The 23,157-nt window shown below is 44.5% G+C and overlaps 1 protein-coding gene across 3 annotated transcripts in view; it reads left to right on the forward strand.

Moving 5' to 3' along the window:
• Nucleotides 1–23,157, forward strand: part of LOC121698071 (receptor tyrosine-protein kinase erbB-4-like) — a 226,116-nt gene that overhangs the window by 148,202 nt on the left and 54,757 nt on the right. For all 3 annotated transcript variants that reach the window (XM_042079809.1, XM_042079818.1, XM_042079827.1), the window contains exons 4-12: nucleotides 1,334–1,465; nucleotides 4,226–4,291; nucleotides 7,252–7,370; nucleotides 8,104–8,245; nucleotides 10,147–10,260; nucleotides 10,534–10,660; nucleotides 12,003–12,076; nucleotides 18,487–18,577; nucleotides 20,618–20,817. In XM_042079809.1, coding sequence (XP_041935743.1) covers nucleotides 1,334–1,465; nucleotides 4,226–4,291; nucleotides 7,252–7,370; nucleotides 8,104–8,245; nucleotides 10,147–10,260; nucleotides 10,534–10,660; nucleotides 12,003–12,076; nucleotides 18,487–18,577; nucleotides 20,618–20,817 — 1,065 coding nt within the window. The remainder of the gene's footprint in view (nucleotides 1–1,333; nucleotides 1,466–4,225; nucleotides 4,292–7,251; nucleotides 7,371–8,103; nucleotides 8,246–10,146; nucleotides 10,261–10,533; nucleotides 10,661–12,002; nucleotides 12,077–18,486; nucleotides 18,578–20,617; nucleotides 20,818–23,157) is intronic.

The following is a 23,157-nucleotide window of genomic DNA, read 5'->3' on the forward strand; positions in this document are numbered from 1 at the left end:
TTCCTCTCCTCCTCCCTCCCTCCCCCCTCTCCTCCCCCCCCCCCCCCCCCCCTCCACCACTGGATGGGCATGAGCAGTGCGGCTCTTGGTTGCGTCTTCCCTGCTGCTCGTGCTTCAGAGAAATGCAAAAATGAATTTGTTTGACACTCGACAGGTTCCAAAGTCCTGTAGCATGGAGGTACACACACAACATCAATGCTTACACACACACACACACACACACACACACACACACACATGTGTACACGTACACACATACCACCACCATCATCCATAGAGCACAATTTAATCAAGTCTTTGTAGGACACTGATTAGCTTTTGATAGCCCATGGTTATGAATATCATTTCATCTGAGTCAATTCTACTAATCTCCTTTGCAAAATAGGTAGAAAAAAAATCTGTGTGGTAAATAATACAAATATGTCATAAGCTGTTATGTTTTTTTGCTTTTAGTTTCGTGGAAGTGCAGATTACCTCTGGGAAGGTTTTCTCCGAAATGTTCATATCTTAATGCCCCGCGACATCAGGGCTTGTCCACACACACAGAGCCATCTGAGTCACTGGGCCATGGGGCTAGCCGGGCCTGGCTGGAAAACAGATTGATTTCTGTACAAATCTCCTGATCCATGGCAGACAGCATGATGCGCATTAGGCTCGCGTGTTAGCCGCCTCATCTTCATCTGGGATGAAATATGAAATTGGCAACTTGTTAGTGTTGTCGTCTGTTGAGGCACGTCAAAATCTGGGTTAGATTTCATATCAACAGGGGAACTTAATTATTTCCTGTGTTTATGTCTCGTGAAGGTAGACATATTTCAGAGAGGGGGAAACAGAAGACTGGGGAGGAGGGGTGGAGTAAAAAAGCAAAAAGAGATTATTGATATTAATAACAGCAATAAAAGGTGGATTTGTCTGGTCTCCCTGATACAACATCAATCATATATAGCTCTGGAGACTGCAGAGGGTGGGTGGGGGTATCTCACCAAGATAGGAGGTGCTCAGTGGATGGAAATGGGCCAGCCGTGGTGGGGGACTGACTCCTGCAGGTCAAGGAGAGCCTCTGTGTGTGGAAATCAAATAATGTGCAATATGATCTCAAGTCTCATAAGGCTCACTTTTCCAGCCTGTCTTCGCAGACAAGCGCACACACACACACACACACACACACACACACACACACACACACACACTGTTGTTTGGTGTCATATTTGCCTCATAACATAACCGTGATGATAAGTGTGTGTGTGTCAGTCTGGGAATGTGTCATTGTATTGTATGTGTCCAGGGATTTGGCACCTCTGGTTTCATTTTGCTTGTCTGACTGACCCCACAGAGATCCTCCATGGCGGTGTGTATGTGCACAACAACAAGTTCCTGTGCCACGCGGACATCATCCACTGGCAGGACATTGTGAAGAGTGCCCCCTCTGATCACCTGGAGGTGCCTAAAAACAGCAGCAACACATGTGAGTACCTAAGCACTTCGTCTCACACACTGGAGATAATGTATGCGTTTGGTGAGAGAAATGTTTCTCAACATTATAATCAGGGATAATAGTTATAGTAAAAGGATACAGGTTTGAAATATAGAATACAACAGGGGTTCTCAAACGTTCTGCTTTCAAGGACCCCTTGTGGAGGAGAACATTTCCTGAGAACTTCTTGAATTTCTCCTGGGGATCAATAAAGTATCTATCTATCTATCTATCTAGAACCCCCTCTTATTCATAACAATTAAAGGAACCGTATGTAAGAAAAATATTTCAATTAATCATAAAATGGCCCTGATATGTCACTAGACATTAAGAAATCATGTTCATTTCAAATACTTATATCACTGACAACAGTAGTCCGTCCAGGATATTGTCATTTAAAAACTGTTTTTAAATGACAATAGTTGCAGTTGCAGCCCTCAACTGATGTTGATGTTGTGTTTTGTCATGTCATGTTGTGTTTTGGCCTGATGCGCCACCCTCCACCTATCTACTAATCACAAAGTCAGTAGTGTTTCGCCATCAGGGTTAGCAACCTCGAGTCAGGGGGGAGGGGGAGGGGATACACCGCTCTTCAGTATTTTGAAAGTGATTGCAGTACCAGTTTTGGCCACAATCTTACATATGGTTCCTTTAAGCATATTCCATTTGCATTCTCTGAAGTTGCTGCCAGGTCCACTATCCCGGGTTTTGTGGCAGGGCTTGGACTTCTGTCAACTTTAAATTTTGCATTACTTGAGCACGTGGACTGACTCAAACATTTCTCCACCTTCATCAGCTAGCTATCTGGCAAATAAGCCAAGCTAAGCAGCAGCAGAAGTGGTTCTTCATGACCTGAGTGCAAATACACAATTTGTTTGTTTTTATTGGTGAAAAGGGCCATCATCTCTAGAAATGAATTTTTAAAATGATAAACTGTGTATTTTAAAGCAAATTATTTTGCGGATCCTGGGCCCCACTTTGAGGACCACTGCAATAAAGTATATAAATGGTACAACTGTAACAGATGAATGATTCAAAATGTGATTAATTAATTATCTTTAGCATAGTCTAGCAGGAATATCTCAGCATGACTTTTGATGTTCAGCTTTATGCATGTGAATTTCCTAGCAAATGGCATTTATAATCTTTCTGAGAAGTAGCTTTTGAAATAACACATGATACTGATACTATACAATCTATAAAGGCAGTCCAGTTATATTTCACCATAGCACGTTTCAGTTGTCTTCGATCCGTCTCTGCAGTCACTGCCATAGATCAAGGGCCTCCAAACTTCTAATCCACTATAAGAAGATAATCTCTTGTTTTCTGAAGGCTGCTCCAGATTTAGGAGTTTTTTATCTCTCCAAAACAACAAGGAATAATAAATAACCATTTAATCAATTTAAATATAATCCTACAACCCCCCTCTGTCCATAACAATAAGATTTGTCACTCCATAGTATTCTTTTGTTTCAAGTCCCTAACATTTACACATAAAGAGCAGTAAAATATGTTGAGGCAAAGTGGAAAGTGTTAGATCAAGCAAATAAACACCTAGTAGCATGGAAATAAATGCAGAAAGGCCTTGGTCACACTTTACTTATCTCTACAGATGTTCAGATTATCAACAAAATATCTATTGACACTGTCACTGGCAATGGTTAAAGAAACCGTATGTAAGAAATGTATTTCAATTAATCCTAAAATGGCCCTGATATGTCACTAGACATTAAGAAATCATGTTCATTTCAAATACTTGACAACATTATCACTGACAACAGTAGCCCGGCCAGGATATTGTCATTTAAAAAGTGAAGTTGCAGCCCTCAACTGATGTTGATGTTGTGTTTTATCATGTCATGTTGTGTTTTGGCCTGATGCGCCACCCTCCACCTATCTACTAATCACAAAGTCGTTGATGTGGGCTGACTATCCAAGTTAAGTGTTACCAAGACCTTCACTGGTGTACAGAATGAGCACAGGATCACTTATGTTTATGAGCTGCTAGCATCAGGTGTATTGCCACTGTCCACTGGAGTCATTTTTAGTGATGATCATGGCTCTTTTCTGGTTGTCCTTCAGCAGAGTGCTTGACATTAGTGTGCTCAGTAAGTACATGACATGCATTGCAACCCTCTCAGAGCGGCGTAATGAATTCAATATGGAGTGACCGGCAGGTCAATGCGCAACATGAGTAAACGCTGGACATCTTTTGTGCCCAACCACGTGCTTGTGAGTGTGGTGGTCAGGCCTGCTCCAACATGCGTCCAGGTGGCCAAGAGCAGGACGTGGAGAAGGGGGGAGGGAGGGCACATGAAGAGGGAGTGGGCAGCCAAAAATGGAATGGAGAAAAGGATGGAGAGGCCCGCACCAGGAGAGTCGGCCAGCTGAGTAATTACTCTTAAGTGAAGTGGAGCAGGGACAGAGGACAACACTCAACCAGTCATTTGTGTTCACTCTGCAATTACCCACCAGTCTATTAGCTTTGGGCTGGAAGAGAAAAGAGAAAAAGCATGAAATGAAAGCCAACCAGTCGGAGAGACGCTCAGGACTCCTCTTTTTTGCAACCCGGAGGCTGTCTGTCTCTCAGATTCCTCTCAGTTCTCTACAGGATCACCAGTGTGTGAAAATACCAAGACATCCCACTAAGCTCAGACTCAGAATGCCATCCGCGTGTGTTGTGTCCTGTATGTGTTAGAAGTCTGATATAGAACACTATGCCATGTACGATTGTGCTGTTGTCTGTTTCAGGCCCTAGGTGTCATTCTTCCTGTTACGGCCGTTGCTGGGGACCAAAAGAGGACCAGTGCCAGACCCGTAAGTGCCATTACAACCATGAACCACATCATGTCATAAACCACATCATCCCATGAACCACATCATGCCATAAACCACATTATGCCATGAACCACATTATGCCATGAACCACATCATGCCATGCAAAAACGTGTGGGGTGCTTTGTTGAAACATTTCCGAAAATAGAGGTGGTTAGGGCCAGTTTGGCACTCAAGCCTGAGTTTTGGTGGAGATTTACTCTCTCATACAACCCCTCTTAATGGAGGTATTCATGTGTGTGTGTGTGTGTGTGTGTGTGTGTGTGTGTGTGTGTGTGTGTGTGTGTGTGTGTGTGTGTGTGTGTATGTGTGCGCATTTGTAATCTATATTTCTACTGCTTTTGTCTCGGATGCCATCTCTTCCCTCCTTGTCAAGCAGCAGGACCTCTCATCTACAATTAAGTACGAGCCTGTTTCCCTCTTGTGCTCTGTTCTCCGAGTTCTGGAGCATTACTTCAATCCGGTTAACAGCACACCATTTACCTGCACTTCAAACAGACTCCCTCCCTGTGTCCATTGAGAGTCTAGCAAGCACAGCTTTTAGTTGAGCTGTAACTGCCATAAGTGTGGCATAAAAACCACAACCAGCAGGCTTTTAAGTGAGGCTGATCAGCAGACTCACTGTGAGTGTGTGTGTGTGTGTGTGTGTGTGTGTGCGTGTGTGTGTGTGTGTGTGTGTGTGTGTGTGTGTGTGTGCGTGCTGTTTCACTAGGCTGTTAGGCCCTTTGACATCCTCTGGAGAGGGAAGGGCGCACCACATTATTAGCTGATGAAGTTCATTTTATGCGCTCTTATAAAAATCATGAGAAGGTTTTTTTTTTTTTCTTCCACTACACATATCGGAGGCACTGGTTTAGTTTTGCGAGCTAAACGTGTTTGGGATGGGGAGCACACCATCCCTAATTAATCAAACTCGTCATTAATCAAGCTGCAGGCTCCCCTCAGTGCTCAGCAGATGTTTCTGTCATTTCATCTGTCCCTCCACCCATATGGCTGGGACGAGCACTCTTAAAAATACTTACACACTTCTCCAATCACTCTTCCTGACGCCCATCCCTCTCTCCATCTCTACCTCTCCTACCAACTCCTTTGACACTCTCTCTCTCTCTTTCGCCTCATCTCTCTCTGTCTGTCACTGCAACTTTACTTCATCAACGAACATAATTATTCCCCTTCACCTAAGTTTTGACCCACAGTTTTAGTTTTGTCCCGCACTCCATCTTTCTTTGTTGCGCTTGTCCCCGGTGTCCGCCTGCTTGCCGTGTTGCCCGATCTCATTTAGATAGTCTGAAATTAGTCACTCGGGCCCGGTCCCAAAGACAGCACGTGTCACTTCAGTTAGATAAGCCCCGTCTGTTTGCCACCGTTTCAGCCTTGACGCCTCCTTGTCTCTCCCTAAGGGAAGACCGTGGTCAGCCCTGAGTCTACTACCTAAAATGTCCTTCTTTTTGCTCTTCTCCTTCAAAACAACCAAGAAAGCAAAGTGCACCTCAGTCTATTTTTTCAGAAAGAGCCCTGCAGTGAAAACTGGCAGGTCTTCATAGCTCAATAGTGTGTGGTGGAGGCGCACAGAAATCAAATAGATTGCCTGAGCGAGGGGGCCTCAGTGGGTAGAGACAGGAAGAAGAGTTGCCCCACCTCCCCACGACTGTGGAAGATGGAGCACGCGGCCCCATGTACCATAAAAACACCCACAGAAATGTTAATGTAACTCCCACTCTGGTAATTGATGTCCCTGTCGGCCCCTGGTTCAAATTTAAGGTGTTCAGTATACTTTATCAGATTGATTACTTTTGATTTCTACAGCATGCTGCTATTTTTTGAGTGGATGTTTAATAGCAAATAGATCAACCCGTGGTTTCTCTCCTGATGAGGTCATTTGTTTGAAATAAAGTGACTTTTTTTGTAAATAGGCCATTTTGTTTCCATGTGCTGTAATGGAATGCGCTGATGTTGCGTTAGCGAAACCAAGGCGAGGCAAGCGAGCGGCACTAGGCATCGGCGCCGAATCTGTCACCCTGACAGAACTGCGCTTTGCCTGAATGCCCAATGCTGGATCCATCGCCCAGCACCATCGCCCAGCACCATCGCCCAGCCCCATCCCCTCCACTCCCTCCCAGCACAGGAGCAGGAACTGCTGAGAGATAATGAGAAAAGAGATCGAGGAACGAATGAAAGAAAGGAAAAAAATGTAAAAAGTCTAAGTACAGTATATGAAACATGATTTCAAATAAAGTGTCTTGCTTGAGCTACCATAGAATATACTATATACAGTGCTTGTGTTAGACATCTACACACAAATGTCCTCCCTGCTTCTTTTACCTGGGAAGGTATGGAGATTTATAAAGCCAAGCAACAGGTCCCTATCAGGCCTCCCCCGGACTACCTCCATCCTAGAGTTACCTTCCCTCCCCCGGACTACCTCCATCCTAGAGTTACCTTCCCTCCCCCGGACTACCTCCATCCTAGAGTTACCTTCCTTCGGCAGAAACTGTCCTTCCAGTACTTGTAAGACGCCATGTATTCACTCTAGCCAAGCCTGACAGCAACAAGACAGTCACGTACCACCAGCCATATGGTGGGAGTTTGTTGAGAAGATACCCAGTGGTGAGAGAGAGAGAGGGGGGGGGGGAGAGAGAGAGAGAGAGACTCGCCATCAGGTGATAGAGATCTCAGCTTGGTTCTGGCAGTGGGCTGGAGCTACAGAGGGGGCAGCGGACCAAAGCCCGTGCACAATGTGCAGACAGAGGCGTGCTTGCAACCGCCCCAGCGACTGGAGCTCAACTCACCGTTTCTTTTGGAGCTTTTCACAAGATGTCTGCAGATGAATATGGTTTTGTGTACCCTGGCTTTGTCTCTCTCTCTCTCTCTCTCTCTCTCTCTCTCTCTCTTTGGGAGGACAGGATTGATCTGTCTGTTTCTTCTCCCTCTCTCTCATACAGTGACCAAGACGCTCTGTGCTGAGCAGTGCGATGGCCGCTGCTTCGGCCCCTATGTGAGTAACTGCTGCCATCGGGAGTGTGCTGGAGGCTGCTCAGGACCAAAGGACACCGACTGCTTTGTAGGTCCCCCTTGGGCACACCCCACATCTCTCTCTCTCTCTCTCACTCTCCCTCTTTCTGTCTGTCTTTCTAACCCAGATCTGTCCACCATGTCACCTGTTGCCATAACAACTTTCTACTGAGAAATATTATTGTTAAGGTGCTCTGAATGACTGAACCACTCTCATTTCCCTTATCTCCCATTTGACCTTTTATTTGACTGTGATGTCTTTCCTTTGAAAATGCTCTGGCTGTCTGAGGGTTTTGACAAATATTCTTTGTCTATGGAATATTCTCGCTGTTCTGGCGATACCATTAAAATCTAATTTTCTCCCATAATACCATCTTAAAATGAATCAAGGCGTATGCAGTCTCCTGCTTGATACGGTTCTCATCAGTGCAGTCAGTCTTTGAAAACATTATATTTGCTAAAATTGTGGACTGTGATGACAATTCATCATGACTTTTTGTGCTTCTTGCATTGTAGGTTGCACTCATTAAAGCCATGCCTGTCAGTCATTTTAATTAGAATACACTGCTCCTATTTTGACAACGTTTTGGATTAATGGCTCTAAATTGAATTTAGACTTCAGGATTCAATGGGCACAACGCATCAAACATGTGCTGCATATACTTGTACATCTCAAAAGTCGTGACATCCAAACAGTGCCCACTCTGACCCATCATAGTGCTCTATGGGAGATGGAGCTTGTGTTCTGCTGGCACCTGAGGTGTTGTGTGTTGTCCTTGCAGGCCTGTACTAATTTCAATGACAGCGGAGCATGTGTGACCCAGTGCCCTCAGCCTCTGGTCTATAACCCAAACTCCTTCCAGCTGGAGCAGAACCCAGCCGCCAAGTACACGTATGGAGCCTTCTGCGTCAAAAAGTGCCCACGTAAGAGCACCTCTCTGCACCCACCCACACACACACACACACACACACACACACACACACACACACACACACACACAAACACACACACACACAGACAGAGACACATACATAATGCAACTACAATTTGAGTGTTCACTCCCAATATACCCAAATTACAAGTAGTTAATATTTGTTAAACCACAAAACCACAGCCTTGACAGGTTCTGCAAGTAAAGTAATGCTTTTAGTGAAGCAAAACATTTACTACTTATATACAAACATGTGCTGATATTCATTGGTAGCTAAGTTTAACTCTGCTAGCGGGGCCATGTGTAAATGTACTCCCTCAGACGTGTGTGTGGACATTGTCCTTGACCTCTCATTTGGAACTGTAAGTGGATCTTTCTCAGTCTCTTTCCTAAGCAGCCAGGACCTCACCTCCTGAACTCTCCGTGCGCCGCCCGCTCATCAGACTCCCATGCAGTATTTACACAGCCCCTGCCTGGGCTGTACCACCGCAATGCAAAGCAAGCTTCCTTGAGTTATCTGAATCCCTTTATCTTTTAAATCTTACGTTATTCTCCGCTGATACTGAGTAGTACACTCTCCCCGCCTTTCTCCTACTTCCGTTCTCTCTCTCTTTCTCTCTCTCTCTCTCTCTTTCTCTTTTTCTCTCTCTTTCTCTCTCTTTCTCTCTGTCTCCCTGACTTTCCCTGTATTTCCCTGTCTTTCTCTTACTTCCATTTTCTCTCCCATTCTCTCTCTCTCTCTCTCTCTCTCTCTCTCTCTCTCTCTTTCTCTCTCCATTTCACTCTCTCTTTCTCTGTCTTAAATAGTTGAGATGAGTGGGTGTTTTGTACTGATTTCAAGGCGCTGTGTGGATTTCTCCTGCTCAACATGCCAATTCAGCCGCAGGGCATGAGGACTGATGGGGCAGAGAAGAGAGAGGAGAGAGAGGAGAGAGAGGGGGGGAGAGGAGAGAGAGGAGAGAGAGAAATAGAGAGAGAGAGAAGAAGAGAGGGAGGGGGAGAGGATAGATAGAGAGAGGGAGGGGAGGGGGGAGGTGTAATTAGTAGAGTTTTTTTGTGAATGGAGGCCTTCGTTTGGCTTTGAAGTGGGGGGTGTGCACAGAGATCTCTGCTGAGGCCTTCCACTGGGGTCTGTGACACTTTGAGGTGGAGGATGAAAGATGGAGAGATAGACAGAGAGAGACAGGGAGGAAGAAGGAGAGAGAGAGAAAGACTAGTGTGTGTGTGTGTGTGTGTGTGTGTGTGTGTGTGTGTGTGTGTGTGTGTGTGTGTGTGTGTGTGTGTGTGTGAGTATATGTTTTCTGCTCTGTCAGGACTAGTCATTTAGAATGGCAGCTGTAGTGAGTTCCACTTCCCTCTCGCTTGAACACCAGGCAGCCAGAGAAACAACTAAACCTCAACCTGACATCAATCCTCCATTCCCACACAATCTATTACAGTCTTTACATTTTATTTACCATTCAAAGCTGGGGTATCGCACTGATTCCTAATAAACAGAATTCTTGTGTCTCACGTCTCCGGTTTCAGTTTCCTGCATTGCCTCAGAACAATTTCCAAGGACAGCGGAGAAATCGCCTTCACAGGTTCTCAGGCGTTAATCAGAAGCACTGCTGGAGTGTTGTTTAGATGAATGAGGTGTATCTTGCCTTGGTGAGATGAACACACAGACAAACCTGTAGTACAAACCTGTTTTACAAATCCTGGGAGTGGCAGGCATTCGTGGGCATACAGTGCATTCTCAAGGATGTTGCTCTGTTATTATTGAAGTTGGATTGTACATTCTATGTGGAACTCGAGGTGGAATAGATGTGTCGTGAATACTAGAATGGTTGAACTGCACATTTATGTTTTCATGTCAGAACAAACTATGCACATCAATGTGTTCTTTTCCAGATAACTTCGTGGTGGACCACAGCTCATGTGTCCGAGCCTGTCCAAGCAGTAAGACAGAAGTGGAGGAGAATCGGGTCAAAAAGTGTATTCCTTGTACCAGCATCTGCCCCAAAGGTATCTCTCTCTCTCTCTCTCTCGCTCTCTCTCTATCTATCTCTCTCTCTCTAGCTCTCTCTCTTCCTTTTATCCACTTTCCCTTTCATGATATAGAAATACATACTCAGTATGCTGGTTCCCTCTTGTATTTGTTCTTCAGTGTTGTAGAGGGACCTCTCCCAGAGATGCCTCAGAGACTTGGAGTTGTCTATACTTCTCTAGCTCAGTGCACAGGGGTCATCCACAATGTTTGTGTGTGTGTGTGTGTGTGTGTGTGTTTGCTTGTTTCAGCATGTGATGGCATTGGCACAGCCAGCCTGCAGACTGCTCAGACTGTGGACTCTAGCAACATTGACCGCTTTATCAATTGCACTAAGATTAACGGCAACCTGGTGTTCCTCATCACTGGTATCAAGGGGTAAGTCAAAGCACCACTGCACAGGTCGCCCAAATAATGCTGTCACAGAGGTCATTCACACCTACATTAATCATGGGCAAACTGTTTGTAAGATATTGTACCACAAAGAATAACAATGTTTACATACAGTTCTTAAAGTTTGCTGCTAGCTTTACTGTAAACAATGGTATTCATCATAAAGTATATTTTACAATTCTGTTGTTTTTTTGTATATGAAAGAAATGCAGTGCCTGTAGAAATGAGAGTGAATCTCTGACACCATTCCCTAGAGCAGAATATCTCACAGCAACTCAAAGACACATGGGCTATCTCCTCATAAATACATGAAATAAAGCATCTGCACTTGAAAGAGCCTCCGTGCACATTGCTGAAGCGGCACTTTACCCCACGGAGCCTCTAGCCTGGGGTCCCTGTCCCACCAGCGCAGCCTCAGAGGTCTCCCCAGAGGGGGAAGCTGGCTAATTTGGACTGTGATGCTCGCTCCTTATCCCCCTCTCTCCGATCCCTCTCTGATCCCTCGCTCGCTCTCGCTCTCCGTCTCTGTCTGTCTCTCTGTGTCCATGTTGGTGTGCAGAGTGTGAGGAACTCATTTCACCTCAGGCCACCGTTGCTTGACCCCGGCACCACCGGGCCACTGGTCTGGCTGGCCTTAAGGCCCCCGGGCTCACCCTCCTGCCCCCCAAGTCCCAAGGTCCCGGGGCCTCTGTTCCCTACTAAAGCTGATTTATGTGCAGGCAGATGCCTCAAATGCACACACACACACACACACACACACACACACACACACACACACACACACACACACACAAAACAAACACACACATATATACCAGTACACACAGCTATCAGTCATAGTTATCCAATATAGAAAGACATATAGAAGCATCACACACATACTGATGCAGGTCAGAAAGTCAGGGGACTTTCATACTGTACTGTTCAGTTAGCTGCAGACAGAGTGGACAAGTCAAGATTGTGCACAACCCTGAGCATATGAGTTTTTTTTTTTTTATTTGAAAGGGAAGACTTCCAATCTAATATAGGGCGAAATTCATTCAAATTTCCCACGCATTCCACACATTCACGCTCATTTCGTTCTCACTTCCAATCTAATATAGAGCGAAATTCATTCAAATTACACTTTGAAGCAATGCAGTGACTGTGTGATTAAAAGATGTGGTTCCTCAGGTGAGACGCCAAATAAAATCTTAACACCAGTAATGCTCTCTCTTTCTCTCTATCTCAATATGCCATTAAAAAACCTCCCAGTAGCTTCGCTTAGCCCAGTGTGTCTGTGTATCTTCATATTGCTGTCATAAACCCTCTCTTTCCCTCTCTACAGGGACTCTTATCATAACATCAAGCCTCTGGATCCAGAGAAGCTCAGCGTATTCCGAACTGTCAGGGAGATCACAGGTAAGATGGGAAAGGTTTTAGAAAAAGCATTCCAGGTGTGCAATATATACTCTCACAGTTGTGTGTGAAAAGCATTCCAGGTGTGTGGAATGTATACTCTCTCAGTTGTTTGTGAAAAGCATTCCAGGTGTGGAATATACTGTATACTCTCTCAGTTGTTTGTGAAAAGCATTCCAGGTGTGGAATATATACTCTCTCAGTTGTGTGTGAATTCTCTATTGTCTCACATTTCCATGGGCATGTGCGTTTAACAAAGTAAATCTGTAAATGCCAAACTGCATGTGTTCAAATGGAGACTGGATACCATGATGGGCCTCTTAATTTAAGTGTTTGGGATTCAGAAATGCTGAATGTGATGGAGTGATACAGTAAGTGGGGTGACTGTGTCAGTAGTGGGGTGACTGTGTCAGTATAGTGGGCTGACTGTGTCAGTATAGTGGGCTGACTGTGTCAGTATAGATGGGTGACTGTCAGTTAGGGGTCGACCAATTATGGGCCTGGCCGATTATTAGGGCCGATATTTAGCATTTTTATAATAATCGGTATCGGTCATTTTTTCCACCGATAAGCCGATATTGAAATGGATAAAGAATGAAACGCGCTACTGTAAAGCGTATCTCACCCCCTGCATTTGCTACTCTGTGGTCAAGAGCATTGTCCCGCCCACTACACCGTCTGATTTGTTAGTTAGCACGAATGCAGCCAATCAGGATCGAAGGCTGAACACAGACAAAGTTTAGGATTCTCACTGAGGCAGACTGTAGACTGGGCTTCAGCTGTAAGGAGCTATTTTCCGAAGGTAAGGAAGGTAGCCTACATTGCTGAAGTTGCAATGAATCACAATCATCTACACTGAAGTTACAAAAACACCACTTTGTAAGCTATTGTCTCTTTGATCCGGATCAATAAGTAATTATTATTTATGCGGGTCTCTAGACCTTATTATTGCACTGTTGCACTGTTGGACTAATGTTGGACTACTTTTTGCACCTTCACCATGACACTCACTCTCTTGAGCACTTTACCATGCACACATAACTAAAGGACTACCGTTGGACTACTTTTTGCACCTTCACAATGACACTCACTCTCTTGAGCACCTCACCATGCACACAGAACTACAGGCCCTGTCACTACAAGCGTCTCATGCTTGATCACCCTCAAGCACACTGGATTTTTTACATTTATTTATATAGTATATGTAGTATTTAGTTTTGTTAGTTTTTCTTATCTCCTACTGTCTCTATTGTACAGTGGAGTTTGGTTATATGTTTATACTTATACTTATATTTACCATTTCTGCTGTAAGTGCATGTTGTGTGTGATGTCTGTATGCTACTGAGACCCCCCTGAATTTCCCCTCGGGGATCAATAAAGTATCTATCTATCTATCTATCTATCTATCTAAGCACCCACTTCCTTCATTTAGCGAAATCCCGATTGATGCACGTTACTGATGCTGTTTATTTGTTAGCCTACAAACTTGGGTGCTGCGTGTCGGGAGTTCTCTGCCTCCGCCTCGTTCGTTAATTGTGAATAACGGGACACCTCGGCGGACATAGTACAGACAAGTCCTAAATTATGCAATAGCGAACGTCAAAAAGTCCTCCTTTTTGAAACGGACTGTCAGAAAAGACTACATGCACCCAGGGCCAGCCGTAATTTAATCCGACCTGAACTAAATCGCGTCCTGAGCTGGCTATTAACGTGCCTTTTAGGCTCTCAAAAGTGTAGCTAGCCTACACATGGACACAAATTGCATGCTTAAATACCCTAAGAACTATTTGAAAACTGTTTTGTTAAACTATTCAACCGTAACACTTGCCATCACGCATGCACCTCTTCCTCAACCTCTCTCGTGCACTCACACACACGATAAAGCATCCTAGGTCCCTTAACAAGCACATAGCCCATTGTGTAGGCCTACTCTATGAAAATAATTGCTATCACTCAGCTCTTGGATTAACATGATACACAGGATTTACACTTGCAAGTGATGCAAGTTGATAGACAATTGTGTATCAAAAAAAGAAAGAAAAGTTTGCATAATTAAATGCTTTTGAATTAAATTTTTGCAGCATATCGCCTTTACCATCTACCCCCCTTTTTGACAACTGACATATCGGTTTTATATATCGGTTATCGGCCTCCTGTTTTGGTAATAATTGATATCGGTATCGGCCCTAAAAAACATATCGGTCGATCCCTACTGTCAGTAGTAGGGTGACTGTGTCAGTAGTGGGGTGACTGTGTCAATAGTGGGGTAACTGTGTCAGTAGTGGGGTGACTGTGTTAGTATAGTAGGGTGACTGCGTCAGTAGTGGGGTGACTGTGTCAGTAGTGGGGTGACTGTGTCAGTATAGTAGGGTGACTGCGTCAGTAGTGGGGTGACTGTGTCAGTAGTGGGGTAACTGCGTCAGTATAGTGGGGTGACTGCCTCAGTAGTGGGGTGACTGTGTCAGTAGTGGGGTGACCGCATCAGTATAGTGGGGTAACTGCGTCAGTATAGTGGGGTGACTGTGTCAGTAGTAGGGTAACTGTGTCAGTAGTGGGGTGACTGTGTTAGTAGTGGGATGGCTTGCCGTGTGGCTTTAGTTCGCTACACTGAACTAAAATAGAGATTTAGTTTGACAAGCAGTGTCAAATTTAAAAATGCGAATTTGTTTTGGGTATCACCTTCCACCATCAGCATCGCTTGTAAATCATTTGTATCACCTTGTGACGCCACGGCTATCTGCACGTCCTCACGCGACCATATAATGGCCGCACCAAACTTAAACTCGTGGTACTTTTAAACAACGAACTTGTGTTCAAACTATTCATATTCATTGCCATGGACTATGTTGCGTTAGGTTGAGTTTGTGTGTGTTTAGCCGATGGATGCATACATGACGTTGAATCACACCAAACATTTTCCCACGCATTCACTTCTATTTCATTCATTCACAGCAAAACTCAGTTTTGTTACGGTAAAATAAGCATTGATTTAGAAACTGCAAAGCCTGTACAAATGTACTGAGAAGATATGTGAGTGTTGTACAGTACGTTGTTTTGGAGTATTGTGTATTGGAGGTTGCAAAAGTACAACTTCTTACCGTCGCTATGGCCAGTGATTTCCTGGGGCTGTGTTTGATGTGAATTTATGATATTATGAGTAATCACCCCTGCCTGTGTATAGACTAATGGTAGTTACCAATTAGGTGTGGGTTTTGCCAATGCATAAAGTTGGTTGAGTCATTTGGGAGGGGGTCTCTCAAGGAACAGAACTGCTTGCAGTTGCTTATAGCTCAAGGTATTGTGTAAAACCTTACTAAGACTAAAAGCCTAGTGTTGTGAAATCTAGTGCTATTATTTCTGGCTGAATATAGCCATAGCCTTCTTGTTTCATTTATCAAGTATTTTTGTTTCTATTTTCTTTTTCTTGCATTATTTTTTCCCTATGATTTTGCACTGGAGGACTCATACTTTTGGTGATGGAAAAATAAATATCATCATTCACGCCATTTCTGCCTGACTTCTGCCATTTGTGCCAAACCCTAAGACCCTCGACAAACTACTTTTTAACACACCTCCATTCATAATTGCATCAAAATTGCATCATGTCAGTGTATATCTCATGCACACATAGTAAATAAAACCTGTATTCCTGTACAACAGGGATTCACAGTGTATAAGATTCAGAATACTCAGACTGATCTCTGTGTAGTCGTGTTGGAATCTTCTCAACCATGAAAACTCAAGAGAATATGGAACTTGGCAAGGCAATAAAGAAATAGGGAAAGCCTATGTGTTCTCTACATACCACCAGGGACCACACAGACAAGACTGACAGGCCTGCCTTTAATGAATATATGATCAGGGTCCCTCCGCCCATAGCATAGTGCATCCTGCTGGGAGTCAGCCTTTGTGCTCCCACCTTCAGCCATGCTTTTAACTCCAAAGAGGCAGAGAGGATCCAGATCAGGTCTAGAGCAGAGGTGTGTGTGAGTGTGTGTGTGTGTGTGATATGATTGTGGTGGTGGGGTGGAGGGTTCACAGCCAATCATGCATACCACCCGTCACATTACATGTACGTCATGTCATGCCGTGTCACGTGACGGACCGTAGAGGCTCTGTCTCTTGACAGGAAGTTGACACCCCCCTGTCGAGGTGTCACCAGCACTCTGTGACCCAGCTCTGAGGGACAAAGGGAGACCGGAGGGAGGGCTGATGGGGCACACACACACACACACACACACACACACACACACACACACAAACACACACACACACACACACACACACACACGCACACACACGCACACACACACACACACACACACACACACACACACACACACACACACACACACACACACACACACACACACACACTTGCTCATGACAGCGCAAATGCTATTTAATTTGCCCGCAGGCAGTATTTCTGTACATGTTGACAGTGAGCCGCTGTAACGGGAGCCTTGGACACATGGTTTTGAGTACAATTGGTATCGTTTTAGCACTCAACCTTTTGCCCCAGAGCCCAAGTGAAGTGCCTCACTCAGTGATTTGTCTTTCACTTGGATGCACATGTAATGGCACTCAGTGAACCCAGAGACGCTCTCTTCTAGACGGGGCTCCCATTTCATGTAGACCTCCCTTCAACCCCACTGGGGCTCTGCTCTGGTCTCTCTGCCGTGCCCAAATATGCTCTTGTCTGCTTTTGGTTTCTGTGTGTGTGTGTGTGTGTGTGTGTGTGTGTGTGTGTGTGTGTGTGTGTGTGTGTGTGTTTGTTTATTCATGTCAGTGTCTAACCGTATGATTTTGTGATTTTGAATGTTTACACCCAACTGAATCTATCTATAGACTAAAAAATGTTAGAATGACACAATAGAATCATATAATGGCTCAGAGTAATGCCCTTTAATTCCAATATTGTAAGTGTGCTCAAGCCCACTATGCTATTTAGGCAGTTGTATGTCCGCAGCAAACAAGTGTTCAGCAGGGACTAGTTAGCTAATAGTATAGTTAGCTAGATGGAGATAATTGTTTCTCTGTGACTGAACAGAGAGCAACAATGTCAGCTTGCCATCTTCCAACATGTAGCTCCCATCCATGCAAGGAAATGTCCCATTGCTGCAGTGTTGTCATTAAGGCAATTATCGTCAGTGGGTGCCATATTAACGGCACTTCAGTGAGACAGGAAGCAAACAAATCCGTCTCTGTCTTCCAAACGATACAGCATGGGGCAGACAGAGGGAAGAAACACAGCCTTTTGTTTTCTTATTTGAACTCCAGAGACTACCGCCATAGTTAGTTAAATTCCCTGCTGTTACCAGAGCACTGACCAATTATATTTATGATATATAGTTATATCATAGTGTAAAGACATGGTAATGGGCTTTGTGTAAAGGGACTGTAATATCACAGCTATTCAATATTAATTTGGTTTGTTCTTAACATTATATTTTGTATTGTTTATTTGTATCAAAAAAACTCTTAGATCAAATCTACTCTTAGATTACACTGTCAAAACTCTCTGTTTTAATGTTTGTACTGGGTTGTGTGGCTGTTCAATCAGGTGCATTCCTTTAATTAAGTAGTGCACAGCACACATACTTTGACCTGTTCACTGTTTAGATTGGCAGACTAGCATGGCATGAGAAGTCATTGTGGATGCTGAGGAGATTCACAATCATATTAGCCTCTCTCTTTCCATTAGCACAAGCCCACTTCATGTCCTACCATGTCCTCCCCAAAGTAATGAATTTGTTTAAAGGCAATCAAATATCAGTTGTACAACTGAATTTATCCTTGAAAATATGCACCGTCTGGGGTTTTCAATGTTAAAGTAATTTGAGTAATTTATGTTCTCCTTGTCCCACTTCCACCCCATTTTGTCTCTCTCGTTCTCCTTTTCTCACAGTCTTTCTTTCTCTCTGTCTCTCTCTCTCCCTCCCTCCCTCTCTCCTTCTCTCCTCTCAGTCTACCTTTCCACTTCACACTATTTCTCTCTATTACTCTGCTCAATTTGTCCCTTGCAAACTCGCACACACAGGGTTGCTCCCAACCTTCTGTAAATATTTAATTTAGAAATTTATCATTAAAGTCCCTCAACGAGGCCTGGCCATGTATTCAGATATTCATTTATCACTCTGAATTAAATAAACAGCATTGGATGCAGAATATGCTAAATAGAATTCAGCTCAGCGATAATAAAAGCAGTCTATATCTGTCTCTCAGAAGGCACACTCATAAAACTATTCATGTTCTCAGCCTTATTTTTTTGTGATTGGGAGGTGTGCTTTCAGGTGTATATCTAGGACCATATACTGACATCAAACTAAAAAGTTTAGAAAAGTCTAGGAAGGAATATCCAGCTTGTTCTGTTTGAGGAAGCTGATTTGCTAATGATCCGGTTCTGCCCACAGGGTTCCTGAACATCCAGTCTTGGCCAGAGAACATGACCGATCTCAGTGTGTTCTCCAACTTGGCAACCATTGGTGGCAGATCCCTTTACAGGTAATGTTTCTCAGGCATCCATGACCTAGCACACTGTCTCACCTCAGACCAAGGAACTCTGTGCAGAACAACACTTACTGTAGATTATGACCTTGTAGCTGGTGTTCACTGAACTTGGAAATTACAGTTGAAATCACATGCAGTTGTCATGACATCAGCCAGTGTACAGGAATGGCAGACATTAAACAAACATAAAATCAAGGACAAAAGGGGTAAACGTTGGGTCATGTGTGGGTGACTATAAAAAAGTATCACTTGGGCCCCAGCCGTGGCGCAACTGGCTGGGGCACCTGCACCGTACGCCGGCGACCCAGGTTCGATTCCTGCCCCGTGGTCCCTTTCCGGATCCCACCCCGACTCTCTCTCCCACTCACTTCCTGCCATTCTCTACTGTCCTATCAAAATTAAAGGCACAAAAAGCCCAAAAATATATATATATAAAAAAGTATCACTTGGCAACATTATGTTTTCTGAAGACAGAGGGCTGACTAGTATAGCACTATAGTGCAAAAACACCAGTTGAGATTGAGAGCTTACTGTATGTTTCATATGCCAGACACTGCCCATAGTGCTTGAAAGTTGGTACAGCTCTTGACTATCTCTATTCTCAGTTCCCACAGTTGGAAATGCTGACAGTGATGGCTTTGTTCTCTTTCCAGAGAGGCTGCCTATTTCCACTTTAATTAGCTACATTGATCTGGTTATTGGTTTATTGCAGAAGAGAGAGATGTTTAGGCTTTTGCTTGTACTAATTGACTTTTCTACTTCATTTCACTTATGGAAGAGAACATTACTTTAATAACTATAATAGCCATTTTATCATTTTATCAATCACACTGAACCTGCCGGGCTTTGTGCTTATTTTTTGGCATAAAAAAAATCCCATTTTAGAAAAATAAAGTAATTAACAATTAACATCTTTTTATCTCCTAAATACTGTTTGTTCTTTTTACTGTATCAACATAATTAGGTGAGCTACCAGAACCAGACTGAGAATAACAAAATAAACTCAAAACAAATAAATAAATAAATACTGAAAAAAAAAGAAAGTTCATTTCCGAGGAGAACCCTTTCACTTCAGGGTCACTGTCTGTTTAAGCAGGAACAGTACACTGGTCTCCCCCAGTCAGCATGTCCACTTTACTGTGAGTGGGTTGAATTGGTATAGGCGACCTACTGCTGTTTACACACGGAGCCAGGTCTCCTGCACCACATTGAATCATGAAACTGCAATTATAGTCTGCCTGCACACTGGGCACTGGGGGTGGGGTTGGGGCGGTGGAGCGTGGGTGGAGGCATCAGATTTTTTTATTTTATTTTTTTTTTGCATGGTCTACCTACTGCATGGTCTCCCTACTGCCGTTTGCACACGTACAGTACAGTATTTAGGATAGACGGTGTGGCTGATGCCTCTGGTGCTGTCCAGTTCCAGGGACCAAAGAACAGGGATGAGAGAGACAGAGAGGAAAAGAGAAAGAGAGAGTTAGAAATAGTGGAATAAAACAGTCCAACCTTCACGAGAGCCCGAATCTGATGAGTTACCCTTCAGGCCTCCTCTGATGAATACCCCAACCATCACCGCTCAGTATTAAGCCATCACAGCATCTCAACATGTCTGAGAGGAAGCTCATTGGAATTATGCTTCTTAAAGATGCAACAGCAATAGCAACAGCAACAGCAATAGCAATAGCTACCATCGCACAGGCAGATAATCCTCCTCCTTTGTTCAGGCATTCCATTGTTTGCACTCTGTCATCCTCTCCATCTCAAATTTCCACTCTATAATTTTTCTCTTCATTCCACTACCTTTTACCTGCCTCTCCCTCCCTCGCTCCCTCGCTCCCTCCCTCCCTCCCTCGCTCCCTCCCTCCCTCGCTCTCTCTCCTTTCATCTATGCTCCCCTCATCCATTTGAATGATCCTCAGTCTCTTTCACCTCTCCATCTGTATTATATGGTTTTCCTTGCAACTGTAGCTCACTTGTCCTCCATCTCTCTGTCTCTCTCTCTCTCTCTCTCTCCATCTCTTCTCTGTGTTGCAGTGGCATCTCTCTGCTGGTGCTGAAGCAGCAGTGGATCTCCTCCCTCCGGCTCCAGTCGCTACGCGAGATCAGTGCCGGCAATGTCTACGTGACCAACAACAGCCAGCTTTGCTACTACAACACGGTCAACTGGACCAGCCTTTTCCGCACCAACACACAGAAGGTCCTCGTCCGCAACAACCGCGACCCCAGAGAATGCAGTGAGTACAGTCCCCCCACCCCCCTGTGATATGGCAACTAGCCAGAAACAGAAAGATCACTGCGTATGTTTTTCAGACAGTACTCAACTTCTGATTGCTTGTGCTGGTCAGTGTCACTTCATTCCCTGAGTACATGTGGGGGCTGAACTCTCCACGTTAGTGTGCTTTAGTGCTCCTGAGGGCTAAGTGGCCGGGGTGGGCCCACTTTGAACACTCCAGGACGGGCGGAGGAGAGCGAGCGAGCGTGACTCAGATCTCCTTGCCTGGCCGAGTCCCTCAGCCCGGGGTCACTGCACCTGACTGGGCCTGGCGGGGGACTGGGGAGAGCAGGACTCCTCCACAGCAGAAGAGGCCAGAAGGTGAGGGAGAGGGGGAGAAGACAGAAACCGAGAGAGAGAGACAGAAAGAAAGAAAGAAAGAAAGAAAGAAAGAAAGAAAGAAAGAAAAAAAAGTAATGAGGTTTACTCTGGTTTACTCTGGTTTGAAGATCATCACTTCCTTCTGCACCACACACAACACCACAATCCTCTACCCTTCCTTCTCTATAAGTGCCTATTTGCTAACAATCTCTTTCACATCAGGCTCTTAATGCAGCCAGATATCAATGTAATAAAAGTTTGAGCTAAGCACACCAAATGGAGCATTGATGTAAACACCATCAATCCAATTACTCACTTAATTGAAAAATGTAAGCAATCAGATCAACTAGTGAACCATGTAAATTAGAGGGTCTGCCTGAGGTCTTTTTTGACATTTCTGGGATTATTTTCCAGTGGAAACTCATGTCACCGTAGGGAATTTGTCTTCTCTCTCCATCTCCCTTTACAGGGAAATAATCATTTAGAATCTGGGAAACTGAATTCCTTATTGCCCCCATCTCTTTCCCAGATTGTTCTCTCTCTATCTCTCTCTCTCTCTCTCTCTCTCTCTCTCTCTCTCTTTCTCTCTCTCTCTCTCTCTCTCTCTCTCTCTCTCTCTCTCTCTCTCTCTCTCTCTCTCTCTCACTCTCTCATTCTCTCCCTCTCTTATCTTTTAACATTGTAATGCAACAATTGTTTATGTCTCTTGGCAACATCTGCTTGTGTAGAGGACTCGTCAAGTCCCCGAGGCTGCTTCCTGTCTCCCGGGAGACAGACACATTCCAAACTGTGTGTTTTTCAGTGAGGTCACAACTTTGATGTTGGCATCTTTTTGATCCTTCTGTGATACAGCAGGGCTAAAAAACAGATTCCCACTCCCACCACCCCCCCCCACCCACACTCCCCTCCGGTTACCTACGGCGCTAAACACAAAGTCAGCCCTGGAACCGGAACAGGGCTGCTTTTGTCTCCAAAGAAAGGCACAGCTTTCATGGCCAGCTCCCTTTATCACAGGGGGTGTTTTAAGCCACTGTAGGATTTCCTTTTCATTGGAAGCTTTCTAGTGACTCCAAAATCTGTGCCGACGGCCTCTCACTCATATCTGGTCAAAGCCTCACCAGTGAAGTGTAACTCTAAGCCCCTCCCAGCGAGGTGCCAGATCATATCCAGAGGTTACTTCCTTAAGAACGCGGGCCGTAGCAGACAGCCTGTTACCCTCTGTAAACCTGCCAACAGCGGCTTTGGCAGGGGCAAACCCGCCACACTGAAGAAAAAATTCGCCCCAACTGACCCACAGCACTCCTCCAATCTTGCAAATGATTTTTATAATATTTTCAGTAAAAGAGCCAGAGAGCCCACTGAGCCAACTGTGATTTTCAATATATATGCCATTTTATATGGACCATTGAAAGCATTAGTGTATAATAGTTTTACTGAAAATTTGATTTGGCAGAAGTTGGTCAATCCCATATCACACCGTGCATGCAGAGCTGATGAGGCTTTGTGCTAGCGCATCAGTTTTTCCCATCCATGTCCTGCAATATAATAGCCCCAGCTCAACTCAAATATTGTGTGTAAGCTGAATAAGTAATATAGCCGTTGGACAGCTCTGTCTGATGCCCAGGTACAGGGATTTCCATTGAGTGGGAGACGATTGTGTTTGCAGGTGTAAACCCAGAGATCGGTGTCTCTGCCCTGTCACTGTGGCGTCAGCACTATTTTTCTTGATTTTTTTTTCTTTCTTTTTTTGTTGAAAGCTCCTGCTCACAGCTGGTGCGTCTCTGAGCTCCATCACAGTGTGTGTGTGTGTGTGCACCACTCTGTCCTCCCCTGCACTGGCATCAGCAGTTTGGATTCAAGTAGGGGAGTTAATATGGCCAGGCCTCTCTAAAAGCATGCGCTGCGCATGGCTGGACTGGTAATGCCGATTCCAGATGGTATACATTGTACTCAATCAGCAGCTGACAAAAGGCTCTGAATC

Source organism: Alosa sapidissima, chromosome 2 (assembly GCF_018492685.1).
Source record: "Alosa sapidissima isolate fAloSap1 chromosome 2, fAloSap1.pri, whole genome shotgun sequence".
In the NCBI taxonomy this organism is placed as follows: Eukaryota; Metazoa; Chordata; class Actinopteri; order Clupeiformes; family Clupeidae; genus Alosa; species Alosa sapidissima.